Below are 18,837 nucleotides of genomic sequence, written 5' to 3'. Positions count from 1 at the left end.
ACATGGAATGAAATTTGGCCGGTCCCCACGAAACCAAACAAACTTTGATCCATGTATGGCTGGCTTTAAATAAGTTGCAACATTTTCTGTAACATGACGAAATTAAGAGAACGAGAGAGAACTTCGCCTTAGTAACGGCTTCCTGGATACATTAGGTCCTGGATGAGAAATATTGTTGCTCCACCAACCTACTTATAAAGCCCTCAAGGCCAATCTTGCTACTACCAAATTGTTCTGTTGCCAGTTGAATGTAATGTGACACATAACTGACATATTAAATATGCTTGTATCCGATTCTCTGAAAATAATATATAAAAAGCTGTGGCTTTATTAAACATTTATCGTACAATCATCCATCATTAGTAGAAAAGGCCACTCCAGCTGCCCATGACTTTTGCAAAAACTTTCTTCAGAGAGCCTTTAACCACTTCCCGACGGCCGTACGACTATATGCGGCCGCAGGGTGGTTCTACTTCTCTGGGGCGCCGTGTTTATACGTCCGCCCCTTTCCGCGTTCCCCGCGCGCGCTCCCGAGCGTGCAGCGGGGAACTGCTGTGCTGGCCGTGTCCCTTGGACAGATCGGAGTGGCCGTTTGCTAGGCGATCTGTGCGGCCAATGAGAGATGATCTCATATGTTTACATATGAGATCATTTCTCATTGCCGGCTCTCACAGACAGCGGTGCTGTCAGGGAGAGAGGAGACCGATCTGTGTCTCTTGTACATAGAGACACAGATCGGTCACCTCCCCCAATCACCCCCCTTCCCCCACAGTTAGTACACTATATAGGGAATACATTTAACCCCTTCCTCACCCCCTAGTGTTAACCCCTTCCCTGCCAGTCACATTTATACAGTAATTAGTGCATATTTATAGCACTGATCGCAGTATAAATGTGAATGGTGCCAAAAATGTGTCAAAAGTGTCCGATGTGTCCGCCATAATGTCGTAGTCGCAATAAAAATCGCAGATCGCCGCCATTACTAATAAAAAAAAAAATAATAACAAATAATAATTCTGTCCCTTATTTTGTAGGCGCTATAACTTTTGCGCAAACCAGTCGCTTATTGCGATTTTTTTTTTTTTTACTAAAAATATGTAGAATACGTATCGGCCTAGACTGAGGATAAAAAAAATATTTTTAAATAAAAATTTTAGCTATTTATTATAGCAACAAGTAAAAAATATTTTTTTTTTTTAAGTTGTCGCTCTATTTTTGTTTATAGCGCAAAAAATAAAAACCGCAGAGGTGATCAAATACCACCAAAAGAAAGCTCTATTTGTGGGAAAAAAGGACGTCAATTTTGTTTGGGAGCCACGTCACACGACCGCGCAATTGTCAGTTAAAGCGACGCAGTGCCGAATCGCAAAAAGTCCTCTGGGCAGGAAGGGGGTTTAAGTGCCCAGTAAGGAAGTGGTTAAATATTGGGGTGCTCTGATCTAAAAACAGTTTTCTGCTTATCAGCTCTACCCAACCCCTTCTCCCTCCTGAAAGTCAATACTGGTTAGTATGGCTGCCCACCATAACAATGAGCAAAGCGTTAGGAGCAGGAGGAGTGAGGTATAGGTGGCAATCACAGAAGAAATGTCATTTTTGCTTATTGAAGCACATTTGAATACAGGACACTCACATGGGGCACGTGGAAGAGACTCTAAATAAACACTCTATACACTTAAGCCCCGCACACACGACTGGTTTTTCTGCCAGGAAAACTGCCAAGAAAGCTTTTGGCCGGGAAAACCGGACGTGTGTATGCTTCCTCGCAGTTTTCCCGACAGGAAAACTGCTGGGAATCCCGGCGGGAAAATAAAGAACCTGCTCTCTATTTTCCCGCCAGGATTCCCGGCGGTTTTAAACCCGGCAGTTTTCCTATGGGGGAAACACTGTGAGGGAGCATACACACGGGCCCGGATTCAAAGAGAATTGCGCTTTTTTTGCGGAGGCGCAGGGCAACGATTTTGCCCTGCGCCCCCGCAAATTTGCTCCGCTGCCCTCGATTCACGGAGCAGTAGCTCCGTAAATTGCGAGGGCGTGCCGGCAAAATTGCCCGGCGCTAGAGCACGCAATTTAAATGATCCCGCAGGGGGCGGGAATCATTTAAATTAGGCGCGCTCCCGCGCCGAGCATAGAGCGCATGCTCCGTCGGGAAACTTTCCTGACGTGCATTGCGGCAAATGACGTCGCAAGGACGTCATTTGCTTCAGAGTGAACGTGAATGGCGTCCAGCGCCATTCACGAATCACTTACGCAAACGACGTAACATTCAAATATCGCGACGCGGGAACGACGGGTATCCTTTAGCATTGGCTGCCCCTACTATTAGAAGGGGCAGCCTTACGCTAAACACGCCGTACGGAAACAACGTAACTTGCGTACGCAGGGCTCGCGCAACATTGTGAATCGGTGTTAGTATGCAATTTGCATACTATACACTCAGCACAATGGGAGCGCCCCCTAGCGGACATCGCAAGAATGCAGCCTAAAATATGCGTGGCATAAGAGCCTTATGCCACGCAGATTTTAGGCTGCAGTCGGCGTTACGATGTTCCTGAATCAGGAGAATTCGTAACGCCGGAGCAAGTAAGCAATTGCGCTGTGTAACCTATGGTTACACCGGCGCAATTGCTACTTGAATCTGGGCCACGGCCGGGATTCCTGGCCAGAGCTCTCCCCGCAGTTTTCCCGATAGGAAAACTTCTCGTGTGTACACAGGGAAAGTTACCGAGCAGGTTCTCGCTTTTCCCGTCGGATTCCCGGCGGATTTTATACCGTCAGGAATCCCCGTCGTGTGTACAGGGCTTGAGTGGTGTATTTATAAAACACTTGTTATTCATCATGTGAAACTGCATGCACATTTGTTCTGTATGAATATGAATGTTATTAGACTATTATCCCTCCAATTCTAATGTTTTTCATTCATATAGAATAGAGTGAAATATAAAAATACAGCACTATGGTCACTAGATAGAGCTGGTGATCATAGCAGATAAGCATTTACTTACTGTGATTGTCCATCTATCTATTTACTTTCATCTGGTGACCATAATGCAGTCATTTCTTTATTCAATCTATTCTGTATATTTGACCTGGAGAGAAAATAGCCTAAAAACATTTGTATTTGCATCAAATTTCTTAGGGTGAATAGCTCTGTAAATTTTTTTATAAATATACACCAAATTATAGATTTAAAAGGTTAAACATAGAAAATAGTAACTTTAAACAGAAGAGAAAAAAAAAAACGAATTTCAAATGGACATAATCTCAAAATAAGTACTTTCCTGAATTATTTTTTATGACTGGAAGTCTTATAGGCCATATGAACTTTAAATACTGTACTTAAGGCAATTGTACCTTCTACAGGATATCTTATCTATGTTTATCTAAAGGAAGAAAAATGCTTTCAGTTTCCCTAGAAATAATTAAAGGATTTTACATGGTAAACCAAGATAAACGCCTAAGGCCCGGATTCACATACATTGGCGCATATTTATGCCGGCGTAGCGTATCGAATATACGCTACGCCGGCGAAGCGCAGAGAGGCAAGCACAGTATTCACAAAGCACTTGCTCCCAAATCTACGCTGGGTTTCGAAAGCGTAAGTCGTCGTAAGTGGAAGTGGGCGTGAGCCATGCAAATGAGGCGTGACCCCGTGCAAATGATGGGCTGAGTCTCAGACAGATACGAATAACGAACGGCGCATGCGCTGTCCCGTGGACGCATTCCAGTGCGCATGCTCAGAATCACGTCGGAACGAATGCCTAAGATACAACGAATCACTGCCTACGGCGTGAACGTAACCTACTCCCAGCCATATTCACGTACAACGTAAACAACGTAAAATACGACGGCTTGAGTTCCCTTGTCAATACCTTTGCATGGGTTGTGCCTCATATATGGGGAATAACTTTACGCCGGACGTACGACTTACGCAAACCGCGCATATTATGCGCCGGTCGTAAGTATGTTCGTGAATCGATGTTTCTCCCTCATTTCCATATTTGAATAGGAAATCAATGGGAGCGCCAGATGCCGGATGAAGCCTATTTTTAGGCGTATCTCAGTTTGTGGGCACGGCGCATGGATACGATGGCGCATATTTACACTTACGCAACATATCTCCAGATACGTCGGCGTAAGTGCTTTGTGAATCCGGGCCTAAGGTCCCAGGTATAGCAGGACATAGCAGGGATAGAAAAACTATTTTGTGTGACCTTTGCTAAATATTTAAAACTACAAACCAGCTTATCATGAGCAATGCCATTTTCTGAAAGACTTCAGAGAAGAAGCAAGCTCATTGTTCTCTATCACAATGTATAAATGGAACATCTCTAAAATCGCCCCTTTTTAACGAATGAAACCACCAAGTTTCTCCCTCGTTATCTCTTGCCTTTCTCATAAGCCTACCTCTCCATACCTTGGGCCAGATTCACAAAGCACTTACGCCGACTTATCTCGAGATACGCGGCGTAATTGAAATTTGCGCCGCGCGTATCTTTGCGCCTGATCCTCAAAACGAGATACGCCTGAAAACCAGGTTTTTCCGTCCTACCTAAAAGAATCACACCGGCGCTTCTTCGCACGCAAAATACGCTAGACACACCACTGTTTTGATATGCAAAGATGCAAATGAGGGAGATAAGGCGATCCACAAAATTAAGTGTGTGCGGCGTAGATTACGCCCTGTGCGCTTCTGCTAGTTTCATGGTGTAAAATTACACTTTATAAAAGGTGCCCTAATTTTACACCAGCCGTGTAAAGGTCAGCTAAAGCAACACCATTAAAGAAGAGCTGAGCACACACACTTGCAGGACAACAATCTTTATGCCAACATGCCAGGGGCATCCATGCTCATAACTATACTATTGACTTTAGTAACCGAGGGTACCCCCTCTTCTGAGGGAACAGCAGTCAGGAGACGCCTCGCAGAATGCATCTTTGCACAGTAAACACACACATTAATCATGGCACAATGAGAATGCATGCACTGTGGTCCCTAGCACAGACACATCACATGCACATCTAATTGGATTAGATCCAAGTACCCCCAATGGTACTTGGGAGCAGTAACGCCACGCCACGGCTCCAATTATGTCACTGTGCATTCATACACCATTCAGGGACCTGGGATCACTTCTCCCTGGTCCTGGGGATCCCTACTCCACCAAAACTGAGGGTGACACCCTTATTTAATCAGGAATGCCACCCCCACATTCACACATCATTCACACACATAAAACAAATCACAAGTACAGTATACTAAAAAAAAAAAAAAAAGTACCCCCAAAAATGAACGGCGGCGGCGTGAGCTACGCTTGGGCCGCCCACGGGCACGCCCACGCCCAACCAGGGGAGACTCCTGGGGGGGTGAGCAGGGAAAGGAGGAGACTCATGGGTGGGGGGTGAGCAGGGGAAGGAGGAGCCTCCCCTGGTGACTGTCCTCCTGCTGGCCTGCCCTCCAAGGCCACTGCTATCCTGGTCAGACTGAGAGTGAGGGCAGCTGTATTGGCCTGGACAGCCCGGGTGTTGTCCTGGACAGCCTGGGTCAGGGCACTCACCTCCTGGGCCACGCCTGTTGTGGCGGTCTGCAGGTCACAAATGCATGTGATGACCGCCAAGGAGTTTGTGGCCACATCAGTGAGTGACTCCTTAATTGAGCCCAGGCTGTCCTCCATCTGGGTCAGAGTCTGTTTGATGTGACCCAGATGGTGGGTCTGCCGGGCATTGTCCCTCTGCAGACTGGCCGGCAGACGCTCGGCCACCCCCCTGGTCTCATGGGTAGCCCTCCTGCCTGCAGCTGAGTCTTGTGGCCTGGGAGGAGGGGAGAGAGAGACCCTTGTGGGTGGAGGCCTGTTGGGGGAGGAGTGGGAGGGGCTACCCCTGATGGTGGCCTGACTGCTGCCAGCCTCAGGGGTAGCCTCAGGGGTAAACAAATCCAAGGCCAAAAGGACTTCCCTGGCAATGTCCATATCTTCATCCTCAGCCTCCACCCCCTCATCCTCCCCCCCTCAACCTCCTCATGAGGGGAGGTGTGGCCACTCCCCTCCCCTGGGCCTGCCATTCTTGGGACTCTTCTGCAGCCTGTTGTCCTGGGGATGGTGCAGCCTGGCCTGATGGCCCAGCAATCTCCTGGCCTGATGGCCCAGCAATCTCCTGGCCATCTGTGGAGGACACAAAACATTCACAGGTTGGAGGATCCACACACTTGGCACATATTCCCTTTCCCCACCCACACATGCTAATCACCAGATAGAAAAACCCCAAAATTACCTGTCCTCACAGGAGAATCTGATTGATAGCCAGGCAGGCCCACCACCTGCTGTGGGTGGAAACACCGGGCCACTGCCCATTCCTCCTCACTCAGCCTAACGGGGCAGGGTGGGCCTCCTCCAGTGCCCGTGGCATGGGCATTGATCTTGGCCATCTTGTCACGGACCAGGCTCTTAAGATCATTGATCTTCTTTTGTATCCCACTGGGGGTCCTTGTCTCCCCCCCCCCCCCGCCGCATTGATCTGGTCATTAATTTTCTGAATGATCTCCTTCCTCCTGGCCGGGGGGGTGTTCCGGCTCTCAGGGCCATGCAAATAACGCCCATATCGGGCGATGGCCCGAGCAAGTATCTGCTTCTCTGCGACAGAAAAATGTAACTTCCTGCGCTTCGGTGCCATAACAGCCAACACTCAGCAACAACAAAAAACAAACACAACAAACAAACACAAATACTCACAGAACAAACACACAAAAAAAGCAAACACAACAAACAAACACAAATACTCACACAACAAACACACACAAAAATCAAACCACACAAGCAGACAGCTAATACAAATTCAAAAACAAACTCCAAAAAAACAAACAGAAAATACAATCAGAAAAGAAAACACAGCTACTACACTCTACTACTCCTCCAAATCTTTTAACTAACACTAAACTCACCAATACACACCAACAGACGACAGAGCAGAAGAAACTTGCTCTAGGAAGGGGAACACAGGGATGTACTTTTGCAAGGGAAGTGTGTTTGTCTGGGGCTATTTATACACAGGGCGATTCTCAAACTAAGTACGCTTGGCCTTTTTCCTATCTCACTGATTGCGCCGAGCCAAGTTCTGCACATGCCCAGTAAGGTGCAGATTCGTGCGTGCATGCGCAGTACGGCCGGCCCTTCATTTGCATGGCGTCACGGCTCATTACAATGGAGCACGCCCACTTCCTTCCCACTTGCAATAACCCCGCCTTACGCCTCGGGATTTAAGTTACGCTGGCGCTAAGTTGGGCGCAAATGCGCTGTGGATACGGCACTTACGACAAAAAATGAAGGCGCCGTAACTTAAATGACATATGTTTGGAGTAACTTAATTTGCGCTGCTGTTTGTGAATCTGGCCCTTAGTTTCCTCTTCAATCTGTTAAGAATGCGCTGCTGCCAGACTCTTTCACCTTACCAACCACTCAGTGTCTCCTCTCTGTCAATTCCGCCACTGGCTTCCGATTGCTCAGTAAAATAAATTTAAAATACTAACAACAACATACAAAGCCATGCACAACTCTGCCCCGAGCTACAGTACATCACCAATCTTGTCTCCAAATATTACAAAAACTGTCCTCTCTGCTCCTTCCAAGACCTCCTGCTCTCAAGCTCTCTAGTCGTCTTCTCCCATGCTTGTCTCCAGGACTTCTCCAGAGCCTCTCCTATCCTCTGGAACTCTCTACCTCAACCCGTATGGCTATCTCCTACTCTCCGCCTACTCCACCTTTAGGTGATCCCAGGAAAACTCATCATAATAGGCTTGAATAGGAGGTGGTGGCCATGGATAGAGGGGGCGGCGCTCTGGCGCCCCTAATGGATGAGCCGCCAATGTCCTTACACACTGTGGCCCAGATTCTCAAAGGACTTACGACGGCGCAGCGCCATGTACGCCATCGTAAGTCCTAATCTGGGCCGTTGTATCTATGCGACTGATTCTTAGAATCAGTTACGCATCGATATCCATTAGATCCGACAGGCGTAAGTCTCTCACACCGTCGGATCGTAACTGCAATTTTTTTTTTCCCCGCTAGGTGGCGCTTCCGTCGATTTCCGCGTTGAGTATGCAAATTAGCTAGATACGCGAATTCCCGAACGTACGTGCGGCCGACGCAGTAAAGTTACGACGTTTACGTTAGGCTTTTCCCGGCGTAAAGTTGAACCTGCTATATGAGGCGCAGCCAATGTTAAGTATGGTCGTCGTTCCCACGTCGAAAATTTAAAAACTTGCGTCGTTTGCGTAAGCCGTCCGTGGATGGGGCTGGACGTCATTTACGTTCAGGTCGAAACCAATGACGTCCTTGCGGCGTCATTTGGAGCAATGCACACTGGGTAATTTTAGGGACGGCGCATGCGCAGTTCGTTCAGCGCGGGGACACGCTTCATTTAAATGAAACACACCCCCTACCCGCCGAATTTGAATTCCTGCCGGGTGTTTTACGCTACGCCGCCGCAACTTTACAGGCAAGTGCTTTGTGAATAAAGCACTTGCCTGAAAAACTTGCGGCGGCGTAACGTAAATGACATACGTTACGCAGCCGCAGAGATACACATGATGTACCAGAATCTGGCCCTGTCAGTTTAGTATGAGAATACATTACACTCCATTATATATAGTGCTCTGTGCAAAGTTTTGGCGCTTTATAAATTCTGTATAATAATAATAATAACAATAAAAATGTATTTTTTTAGTTGTGATCATTACAAGACAGAAAATATATACAATATCACTCCCTTTCAATACAAAATTCTACCCACAGAATTAATACAAAATTCTGTGGTGGAGAAGGCATTGTAATGATTTTGCTTTAAAAGAGGAGTATCTTGTTTTTTTTCTTCGCCCATCGTCTTGTATTATGTGACAAGTAAAGAAGTTCCCCTTTTCCATGAGTCAGGCACATGTGTGTATAATAGAGCTGAAGGAAGCCTTATACAGTAAAATCCAGGCAGACACTCTGAGCGAAGGCACCCCTGCTGAGCAAACTCGCTGGTGATATATCACAATGAAAAAGTCTGTACACCTCTGTCTCCTGCTATACATCTGTGGCATCCTTCAGAAAGGTGAGCTGATATTTAGCATGAACCTTTCTTTAATTCTTTAAGCCTATGGTGTGGCTGGAAATTTGAAAGTATGGTGGAATCTGCCAGAAATGGGTGCATTTTATAGCTGTGTTTTAAAGGGCATAGTAAGCTTCAAAACCGATTTTTGATAACATACAGACTGATGTACACTAAAGCAGTGGTCCCCAACCTTTTTGGCACCGAGGACCGGCGTTGTGGAATAGAAGGGTTGTTATGTAGCTTTTCGCAGGCAATTTTTCGAGGAAATGGCTGGTGTTAGCGCTTCAATCATAACAGAACAATGGCTGATATGGTGTTGGGATGATTGAAGCACATTATTTGTCATTACATTGTAATGTAAAATGAAATAGTTCAAACTCACCATAATGCAGAAACTGCCACCAGATGCCGGTTTGTCACTTGCCACGTCGCCTTCCACCAGGTGTGAATTGACGCTTGCCACGTCACCTGCCACCAGGTATGGATTGCTATTATCGGTCTTAAATCCCCCCCAGAAAACAGTAAAAATCACCTAAGTGCATTAGTATGTTAACATAAGTGGCACAAAGCAATATCATAAAAGAGGTTTCAGGAAAAAGGCATATTTAAAGGGGTTTTCCACCAATTTTTTAAGTTTATTAAAAGTCAGCAGCTACAAAAAGTGTAGCTGCTGGCTTTTAATAAACTGACACTTACCTGCTCCAGCGTTCCAGTGACGTGCCGGCTGGGGGTCCGCTCCTCTCCCCCCTCCCCGGCCGTTGTCTTCATTGTCACTGTGGGCACCCGGCCGTGACAGCTTTCGGCTTCACGGCCGGGCACCCACTGCGCATGCGCGAGCGGCACTGCGCATGCGCGCGCGGCCCGGCGCTGCGCTGTTTGATTGGACAGGCGATCGCCTAGGACCTGACGCGTCCTAGGCGATTGCCTACAGGGAGGGGCTGCCAAAAGGCGATTAAGCTTAATCGCCTTTGCAGCCCCTGGAAGGAGGAAGTGGGACAGGAAGTCCCCTTCTCCTGAAGCCCCCACTCCCCCCCAAAAAAAATTACATGCCAAATGTGGCATGTAAGGGGGAGAGGAGTGGGTTAAGAGGAAGTTCCATTTTTGGGTGGAACTCCTCTTTAAGCAGGCCTGAATTGTACCTGAAACGTGACCGCAGTCCCTAAGTGAATGTTCCGGCTGCCGAGGGACATCTGTATGTGCTGCTCTATTGGATCAGCGCCAGTGCAGGGAAGATTCAAAACAAGCGGTGATTCCTAGCCACGCTGCTGTATCACAGCGGCGGTGTCCAGGCAACCAGCGACGCTCCTGTGCGTTTTACAGTAATCAATGCATTTTTATAGCACTGATCACTATAAAAATGCCAATGTCCCAAAAATGTGTCAAAAGTGTCCCAATTGTCTTCCGTAGGGTCGCAGGACCAATAAAAATCGCTGATCGCCGCCTTTACTAGTAAAAATAAAAATATTAATTAATAAAAATGCCATAAAACTATCCCCTATTTTGTGCAAACCAATCAATAAACGCTTATTGCGTTTTAAAAAAAAAAAAATATGTAGAAATATGTAAAAATATGTATCGGCCTAAAATGAGGAAAAAATAGTTTTTTCATATATTTTTGGGGGATATTTATTCCAGCAAAAAGTAAAAAATATAAAAAAAAATTAAAAACTGTCGCTCTATTTTTGTTTATAGCGCAAAAAATAAAAACCGCAGAGGTGATCAAATACCACCAAAAGAAAGCTCTATTTGTGGGAAAAAAAGGATGTCAATTTTGTTTGGGAGCCACGTCGCACGACCGCGCAATTGTCAGTTAAAGCGACGCAGTGCGAATCGCAAAAAGTGGCCCGGTCATTGACCAGCAAAATGGTCCGGGGCTGAAGTGGTTAAGGCTTATTTTCAACATGATAATAGAATGAGAAAATTAATGTTGGCACAGGAGTAAAACAACATCTTAATGTCTTAATGTACTATGAGCGCAAAACCAAAAAGTTACTGCATATTTATCAGATGAAAAGGCTACTAATAACATTTACTCATGTGAACCTTATTTATATTACCAGACAAAATAAGCGCTTTATTACTTGAACTTAAATTGTTTGCAGTTTAAAAAGATTGAAAAAGAAAAGTTCCAAGTTCAAAAAGTAAAAAAAATAATGAAAATATTCAAAACAAGGTTTAAAAATAGATAAGAGCTGCAATCCCTTTAAGCATAGACAAAGCCGAGGAAATGTCTCATCAAAAATTAAAATCCTAGCAGGGATACTTCTAAGTTCCGTCCTGGTTCAATGCAAACTTCTATTAGGAAAATTGGGAAGCCTAACTCCCAGGAAGCGTAAGAGATTTTTGAGGGGTTGTGTGGAAATTGTACCCCATCACTCTTGCAAAGAAACCAATATGGAAAGGGTATTGTTGAGTCTTGGGCCCAGATTCACTAAAGAGATACGACGGCGTATCTCTGTTTTACGGTCTTCCTAACTATGCGACTGATTCATAGAATCAGTTACGCATAGTTAGCCCTAAGATCTGACAGGTGTAATTGTTTTACACTGTCGGATCTTAGGATGCAATACCGCGGCCGCCGCTGGGGGGATTTTGCGTCGTAAACCAGCGTCGGGTATGCAAATTAGGAGTTACGGCGATCCACAGCGGTTTTTCGCGTTCGCTACGTCGCTGCTAGTCTAGTTTCCCGTCGCAAAGTTAGTAGTCGTTTTAGGTGCCCTAACTTTACACAGCACACGTATGTGCTGTATAAAGTATGGCCGTCGTTCCCGCGTTGAAATGTAAAAATTGTTCCTTCTTGCGTAAGACGTCCGGGAATATGGAAGTACGCTACGCACGTCACCGTTCGAAAAAATGACGTCACTTCGCGCAAAGCACGGCGGGAAATTCAAAAGGGAGCATGCGCAGTAGGTCCGGCGCGGGAGCGCGCCTAATTTAAATGGCACACGCCCCTTTGAATTACGCGGGCTTACGCCAGAGGCCGCCGGCGGAAGTTTTCACGCAAGTGCTTGGGGAATCAGGCACTTGCGCTGAAAACTTGCGGCGGTGTAACGTATCTACGATACGTTACGCCGCCGCGATTCTACGTGAATCTGGCCCATACTTCTTAGTCCCCTTTCACACAAGAGGTCTGATCGGGTCCAGCTGTCTGTTTTTCAGATGGACCTGATCGAACCCTCCATTCTCCTCTATGGAGTGCTGGATGTAAATGGACCCAGCTACCTCTGGGTCTGATCTGATTCGACAAAAACAAAACTTAAGGTGATCCGTTCCCTTCCATCTGGCCGGATTAGATCGGAGGGCAGTTGAGTGTAAATAGATAACTGGTCTGTTTACATCTGGCTGCCTATAGAGCAGAGTAGGCTGTGTCCCTGTCCTCTCTGTATAAGCGGAGTGGGCATGGGCAAACGGATCCCCTGCTGAACAAAACCAGATCCAGCCCATGTGAAAGGGGCATTGCGTTTCCAAAGTCAACAGGAGGGTAATTAACGCAATGAGAGAGAGAGGCAGGCCATACATTATGCAATTTGCTTTCCTTCAACCACGGGTTAAAAGAGTGGAGCCTGCTACTGTAAAGATCGGTGTCCCTTGATCACTGAAAGGGTTGTGAGCAATCTGAGGATTTGTGCGGCTGGCTGGCTGATTGCTGCTTCCTATTGCTACATTTACTTGGAAATATCAGTTTGTAAATAGATAGAAAACTGGCTGAAAGACAGAATTCAGAGAGTCGTGGTTAATGATTCATACTCTGAATGGTCAAAAGTTATCAGTGGTGTACCCCAAGGTTCAGTGCTGGGACCCTTACTTTTTAATATCTTTATAAATGATATTGGGTCTGGGATCAAAAGTAAATTTCTGTCTTTATAGATGACACCAAGTTATGCAGTGGAATAACGTCCTTGCAGGATGTCTCCATTTTACAAGACGACCTCAATGCTCTGTCTAATTGGGCATCTATGTGGCAGATGAGGTTTAATGTAGATAAATGTAAAGTTATGCACTTGGAGGCTAAGAATATGCATGCATCATACATACTAGGGGGAGTACAACTGGGGGGATCTGTAGTGGAGAAGGATCTGGGGGTCTTGGTAGATCATAAGCTCAATAATAACTTGCAATGCCAAGCTGCGGTTTCCAAAGCGAGCAAAGTCCTTTCTTGTATTAAGAGAGGTATGGACTCCAGAGAGAGAGATATAATTTTGCCCCTGTACAAATCATTAGTAAGACCTCATCTGGAATATGCAGTTCAGTTTTGGGCCCCAGTTCTCAAAAAGGATATCGGAGAACTGGAGAAAGTGCAGAGAAGGGCAACCAAATTGATAAGAGGAATGGAGGAGCTCAGCTATGAGGAAAGATTAGAGGAACTGAATTTATTCACTCTTGAGAAGAGGAGAATTAGGGGGGATATAATCACCATGTACAAATATATAAGGTGTTCATATAGTGAACTTGGTGTTGAGTTATTCACTTTACGGTCAACACAAAATACAAGGGGGCACTCTTTACGTCTAGAGGAAAAAAAAAAATTAATCTCCAAATACGGAAAGGTTTCTTCACAGTAAGAGCTGTGAAAATGTGGAACAGACTCCCTCCAGAGGTGGTTCTGGCTAGCTCAGTAGATTGATTTAGGAAAGGCCTGGGTACTTTCCTAAATGTACAGAATATAACTGAGTACTTGTACTGAGTACATTTATAGGTAAGGTTGATCCAGGGAAAATCTGATTGCCTCTCGGGGGATCAGGAAGGAATTTTTCCCCTGCTGTAGCAAATTGGATCATGCTTTGCTGGGGTTTTTTGCCTTCCTCTGGATCAACTGTGGGTATATGGGTTTGTACGGTATTTTTTTATTTTTTTCTGGTTGAACTGGATGGACTTGTGTTTTTTTTCAACCCGGCTAACTATGTAACTATGTCAAGGGAAAGTAGAGGAAGTGGTGGATAACAGCCTAAGTCCCCTGACATGAGCCTGGTCTGCCTAATCTGTTCCTAGACAGGCATAAGGGTCTGGTATGGTAAGTGCAACCCTTGATTGTGGTGGAGGAAGCACGTTTTGATGTAACTTACCCAAGCACCTTTGAAGAAATATTTGGTTGAGCACATTTTTAGATAACACTCTATTGGACCTTGTATTGTTGAGGACATTTGTTGATTTTTTTCCTGGTGGATTCTTTTGTCTTTGTGATATACACATTCATTTGAAGAGTAGATTATGTTAGTACTGATATATTTATTATTTGTTTTTAGTGCTGTATTTTGTGTATTTGATATTCACGTTGTGACTGATTACATACAGCAATTGTGCCACTTTCCCACGTTTCGGGGGTTTAATTGATTATTTAATTTATTATTAATTTTTGTTCATAGCACGGCAGGGTATATTGATTATTTTTTTATTTATCAATGAACATTGGACTCCAGCACACATAGCTCACTCTGCAGTATCCATACTACCAATTGGCATTGCTCTCCAACAAACACAGCTCACTCCCCGGTGTACTGTATTGCAAACAATAATGGTTTTAGGTCATTTTTTTTTTAGTTTGTATGTTTTCATATATATATATATATATATATATATATATATATAGTTTTTTGTTTTTATTTCAATACAATCTTTGTTTTACAAATGAACATCTCGGAGTACTATGAGTTTTCTGAAGACAGATGGCATTAAAATCTTTCCCTGGAAATGCACTCTGTACCTAATTGCATCTTCCTATGGAGATGTCAGTACAAAAGAACAGAGGAATCAGTGCTCAGACCACCATTTGTGTAAATTTATGATTGAGCTATTGTGGTCTGTAAACAACTAACTTTTTTTTTTCAACAGTTGAGCTAAGCAGAGCCTTCAAAATGGGTGAAAATGATGCACCTGCTGCTTCTCATTTATTATGCATCTGCTGGCTGCATAATAAAAGAAAATATTTATACGCAATATTTAATATTTACCTAAAATATATTATAAAAAAGTAATATAAAATTATATAATTATTATATATATATAAAAAAATCATATTTAAAGGGGTTGTAAAGGTTCGTCTTTTATTCTCTAAATAGGTTCCTTTAAGCTAGTGCATTGTTGGTTCACTTACCGTTTCCTTCGATTTCCCTTCTAAATGTTTTTTTTCTTTGTTTTCTTTGTCTGACACTTTTTCCCCTTAGATGGATGCTCGTTTTGTCTAGGGGAATCAGCTAGTTGTTTTAAAATATGAGCAGTACTTACGGTTTACGAGATGCATCCTCTCCGTCGCTTCCGGGTATGGGCTGCGGGACTGGGCGTTCCTATTTTGATTGACAGTCTTCCGAGAGGCTTCCAACGGTCGCATCCATCGCGTCACGATTTTCCGAAAGAAGCCAAACGTCGGTGCGCAGGCGCAGTATAGAGCCGCACCGACGTTCGGCTTCTTTCAGCTACTAGTGACGCGATGGATGCGACCGTCGGAAGCCTCTCGGAAGACTGTCAATCAAGAAGGAACGCCCGCTCCCGAAGACCCATACCCGGAAGCGACGGAAGAAGATGCATCTCGAAAACGGGTAAGTACTGCTCATATTTTAAAACAACTAGCCGATTCCCCTAGACAAAACGAGCATCCATCTAAGGGAAAAACATAAAAAAAAACATCATTGGGTGAACTCCCGCTTTAAATAATCTATTTAGAAAATAAAAAACAAACCTTTACAACTCCTTTAATGTTATAATTGTGTATTATACATTTTATAAGCATTATCTGCCAGAAATGCACTCGGCTCCTAATTTCCTGTTGTGTGCTGACAACACACATCATTTTAGCACGCTCCAAATCCCCCTTAGCACCCCCCCCCCAATCCCTCCTCCTCAAACCCTCTCCTCCCCAAATCCCACTCCTAGCACAAATGATATCCCTACAGGAGTAGTGACAGCTGATTTAGGGGCAGATCGACAAAGAGAGTACTCCGGCGTATCTACTGATACACCGGCGTACTTTCAAATTTCCCGCGTCGTATCTTTGGTTTGAATCCTCAAACCAAGATACGACGGCATCTGGGTTAGATCCGACAGGCGTACGGCTTTGTACGCCTTCCGATCGTAGGTGCAATACTTTGTCGTCCGCTGGGTGGAGTTCTCGTCGTTTTCCCCGTTGAGTATGCAAATTAGCTATTTCCAACGATCCACGAACGTACGCGCGGCCGTCGCATTCTCTTACGTCGTCTCTAGTCGGGTTTTTCCGGCGTATAGTTAAAGCTGCTGTTTTGCGGCGTATAGTTAGACTTGCCATGTTAAGTATGGCCGTCGTTCCCGCGTTTAATTTGAATTTTTTTTTTGGTTTGCGGAAGTCGTCCGTGAATCGCGGGATGGACGTAATTTACGTCCAAGTCTAAACAATGACGTCCTTGCAACGTCATTTCACGCAATGCACGGCGGGAAATTTAGGGACGGCGCATGCACAGTTCGTTCGGCGCGGGGACGCGATTCATTTAAATGAAACACGCCCCCTACCCGCCCAACTTGAATTCTGCGTCGTTACGCCGCTTGAGATACACTACGCCGCCGTAACTTACGGCACAAAATCTTTATGGATTCGAACCAAAGCCAGGTAAGGTACGGCGGCGTAGCGTATCTCAGATACGATGCGCCGGGGCAGATCTTTGTGGATCTGCCCCTTAGACTATTTGAGATAACACAGGAAGTGTGCACAAGACAGGTCTGAACTTCTGGCAGAATCAACAGGTATTTTTTCACTTATGAAACAGACATAACAATACACTTTCAAGGTAAATTTAACAGGTCAAATAGAAAAAAATAAGAGAAGTTTATGAACATGGTTTACTTACACTTTAATGTTCTTTGTACAATTTCAGGCTGGTCCCAGAAGCAGTGTGAGGTGCAGGTTGTCAGCACTCAGGTATTTGCACCATTTGATGAGTGGGTTCTCCTAAATTGTACTTACACCTGTTCCAAACCTAGCTGGGAGTCCAGACTACGAAAGAGGAACATAACAGAGGGAGACCACTGGGTGTCCACAGAGGTCCTTGTCAACGACTGGGAAACATCCAGAATATCTTGTATATCAGAGGATGAGGAGAACGTGCTGGAATCCATTGTGACAGTGGCAGCATATGGTATGTGGAATATTATTCAATTTATTTTATTGTCTGCTCACAATAATTAAAATGGTTTGCATTACATCAGAGTATTGCACATAACTTAAAAAAAAGCATAGTGGGGGACATGAATCAAAACTGTCTTATAGTTTGAAGTTGCTAATTTCCCATTTAGATTGTTAACACTGGGGAGACACATTTATTTTCCGTATGCATTTGCTTAAAGCGGAGTTTCACCCAAAAGTGGAACTTCCGCTTAATCCACTCCTAAACAGGCTAAGCTACGCCGCCGCAAGTTTGCACCCATGTACCTGAATCTACCTATTAGTCACCAAAGGCTGTGTTGTGGTTAGGCGAGGGGTTGGGGTGAAAGTGTAATGTATTCCCCCACATTAGAAGTACCAGCTAGAAATGGCTTTGTGCATGCAACAAAAAAGTGAGTGGAGGGTTAGTAAATCTGCTTAACGTTCTTCACTGTAAAGCAAACCAATTTATTTTCCCATTACAGGTAAAAAATAAAAAAAGTAAATTGTATCTAAAAGCAAAACATTTTTTTCTTTTGATTGTGCCGGGAAGAGTTTAGATCCTATCTGTGCCACCACTGGAGACATTCACTCTCTCTATTTTGACTGGTGACCATTGCCAGAAAGAAAAAAGAATTCTCCCCAATGGGACACAGATGGCAGAAAAAAAACCTGACAGAGGATTAGAACTGTTCCCTACTCCATCCAGAATTAATAAAATGTTAAACAAATCGGTTTAATTTATTCATAAATGATATAGAGGTTGGTATAGATAGTTCAATCTCAATTTTTGTGGATGACACAAAAATAAGCAGGGCAATAACTTCACATCAGGATATAGAAATGTTAGGCCCCATACACACGACCAAACATGTATGCTGAAACTGGTCCGCGGACCAGTTTCAGCATACATGTTCGGTCGTGTGTAGGCGCGAGCGGGAAGAATTCCAGCAAACATTTGCCCGCCGGGCCTTTTACCAGCGGACAAATATTCCTGGACTTGTTTTAAAACCGTCCGCTGGAATCCTGCCCGCTCGGACATGTATGGTCGTCAGTACAGACCTACCGTACATGTCCGAGCGCCCGCCGTCCCTCGCATGCGTCGAATGACTTCGACGCATGCGTGGAAGCATTTAAAAGGCAGGCCCGCCCACTTCGCCGCGTCATCGTCGCGGCGACGGCGCGGACACGCCCCGCGTATTGTTTACGCGCGGACTTCTGTACGATGGTTAGTACAGCCATCGTACAGAAGTCCCCGGGCAGACATGTACGGTGAAAACGGTCCGACGGACCAGTTTCATCGTACATGTTTGCCCGTGTGTACCCGGCCTTACAGAAAGCCCTGAACAAAATAATGGGGTGGACAACTACATGGCAAATGAGGTTTTATGTGGAGAAATGTAAGGGACTGCACTCGGGGGCTTAAAGCGGATGTGCCAGTATAAAAAAATATTAAAGCCAGCAGCTACAAATACTGCAGCTGCTGACTTTTAATATTAGGACACTTACCTGTCCTGGAGTCCAGCGCCGTCCGCAGCAGAGGACGACCGATCGCTCGTCTCTCTGCTGCTCCCCCTCCATCCTCAGTGGGGGAACCAGGAAGTGAAGCGCTCCGGCTTCACTACCCGGTTCCCTACGGCTCATGCGCG

At 45.1% G+C, this 18,837-nt stretch overlaps 1 protein-coding gene across 2 annotated transcripts in view; it reads left to right on the top strand.

Moving 5' to 3' along the window:
- LOC120933279 (vascular cell adhesion protein 1-like) overlaps window positions 1-18,837 on the top strand; it is a 57,205-nt gene that overhangs the window by 17,815 nt on the left and 20,553 nt on the right. The window contains exons 1-2 of one of the 2 annotated variants that reach the window (XM_040346405.1): window positions 8,947-9,084; window positions 16,923-17,183. In XM_040346405.1, the coding sequence (XP_040202339.1) occupies window positions 9,027-9,084; window positions 16,923-17,183 (319 nt within the window). In that variant the 5' untranslated portion in view covers window positions 8,947-9,026. Of the gene's footprint in view, window positions 1-8,946; window positions 9,085-16,922; window positions 17,184-18,837 lie in introns of those variants that run through there. The other variant, XM_040346404.1, reaches the window with a different exon arrangement.

Source organism: Rana temporaria, chromosome 3 (assembly GCF_905171775.1).
Source record: "Rana temporaria chromosome 3, aRanTem1.1, whole genome shotgun sequence".
In the NCBI taxonomy this organism is placed as follows: Eukaryota; Metazoa; Chordata; class Amphibia; order Anura; family Ranidae; genus Rana; species Rana temporaria.
This window is presented reverse-complemented; position numbering and strand designations above follow the sequence as displayed.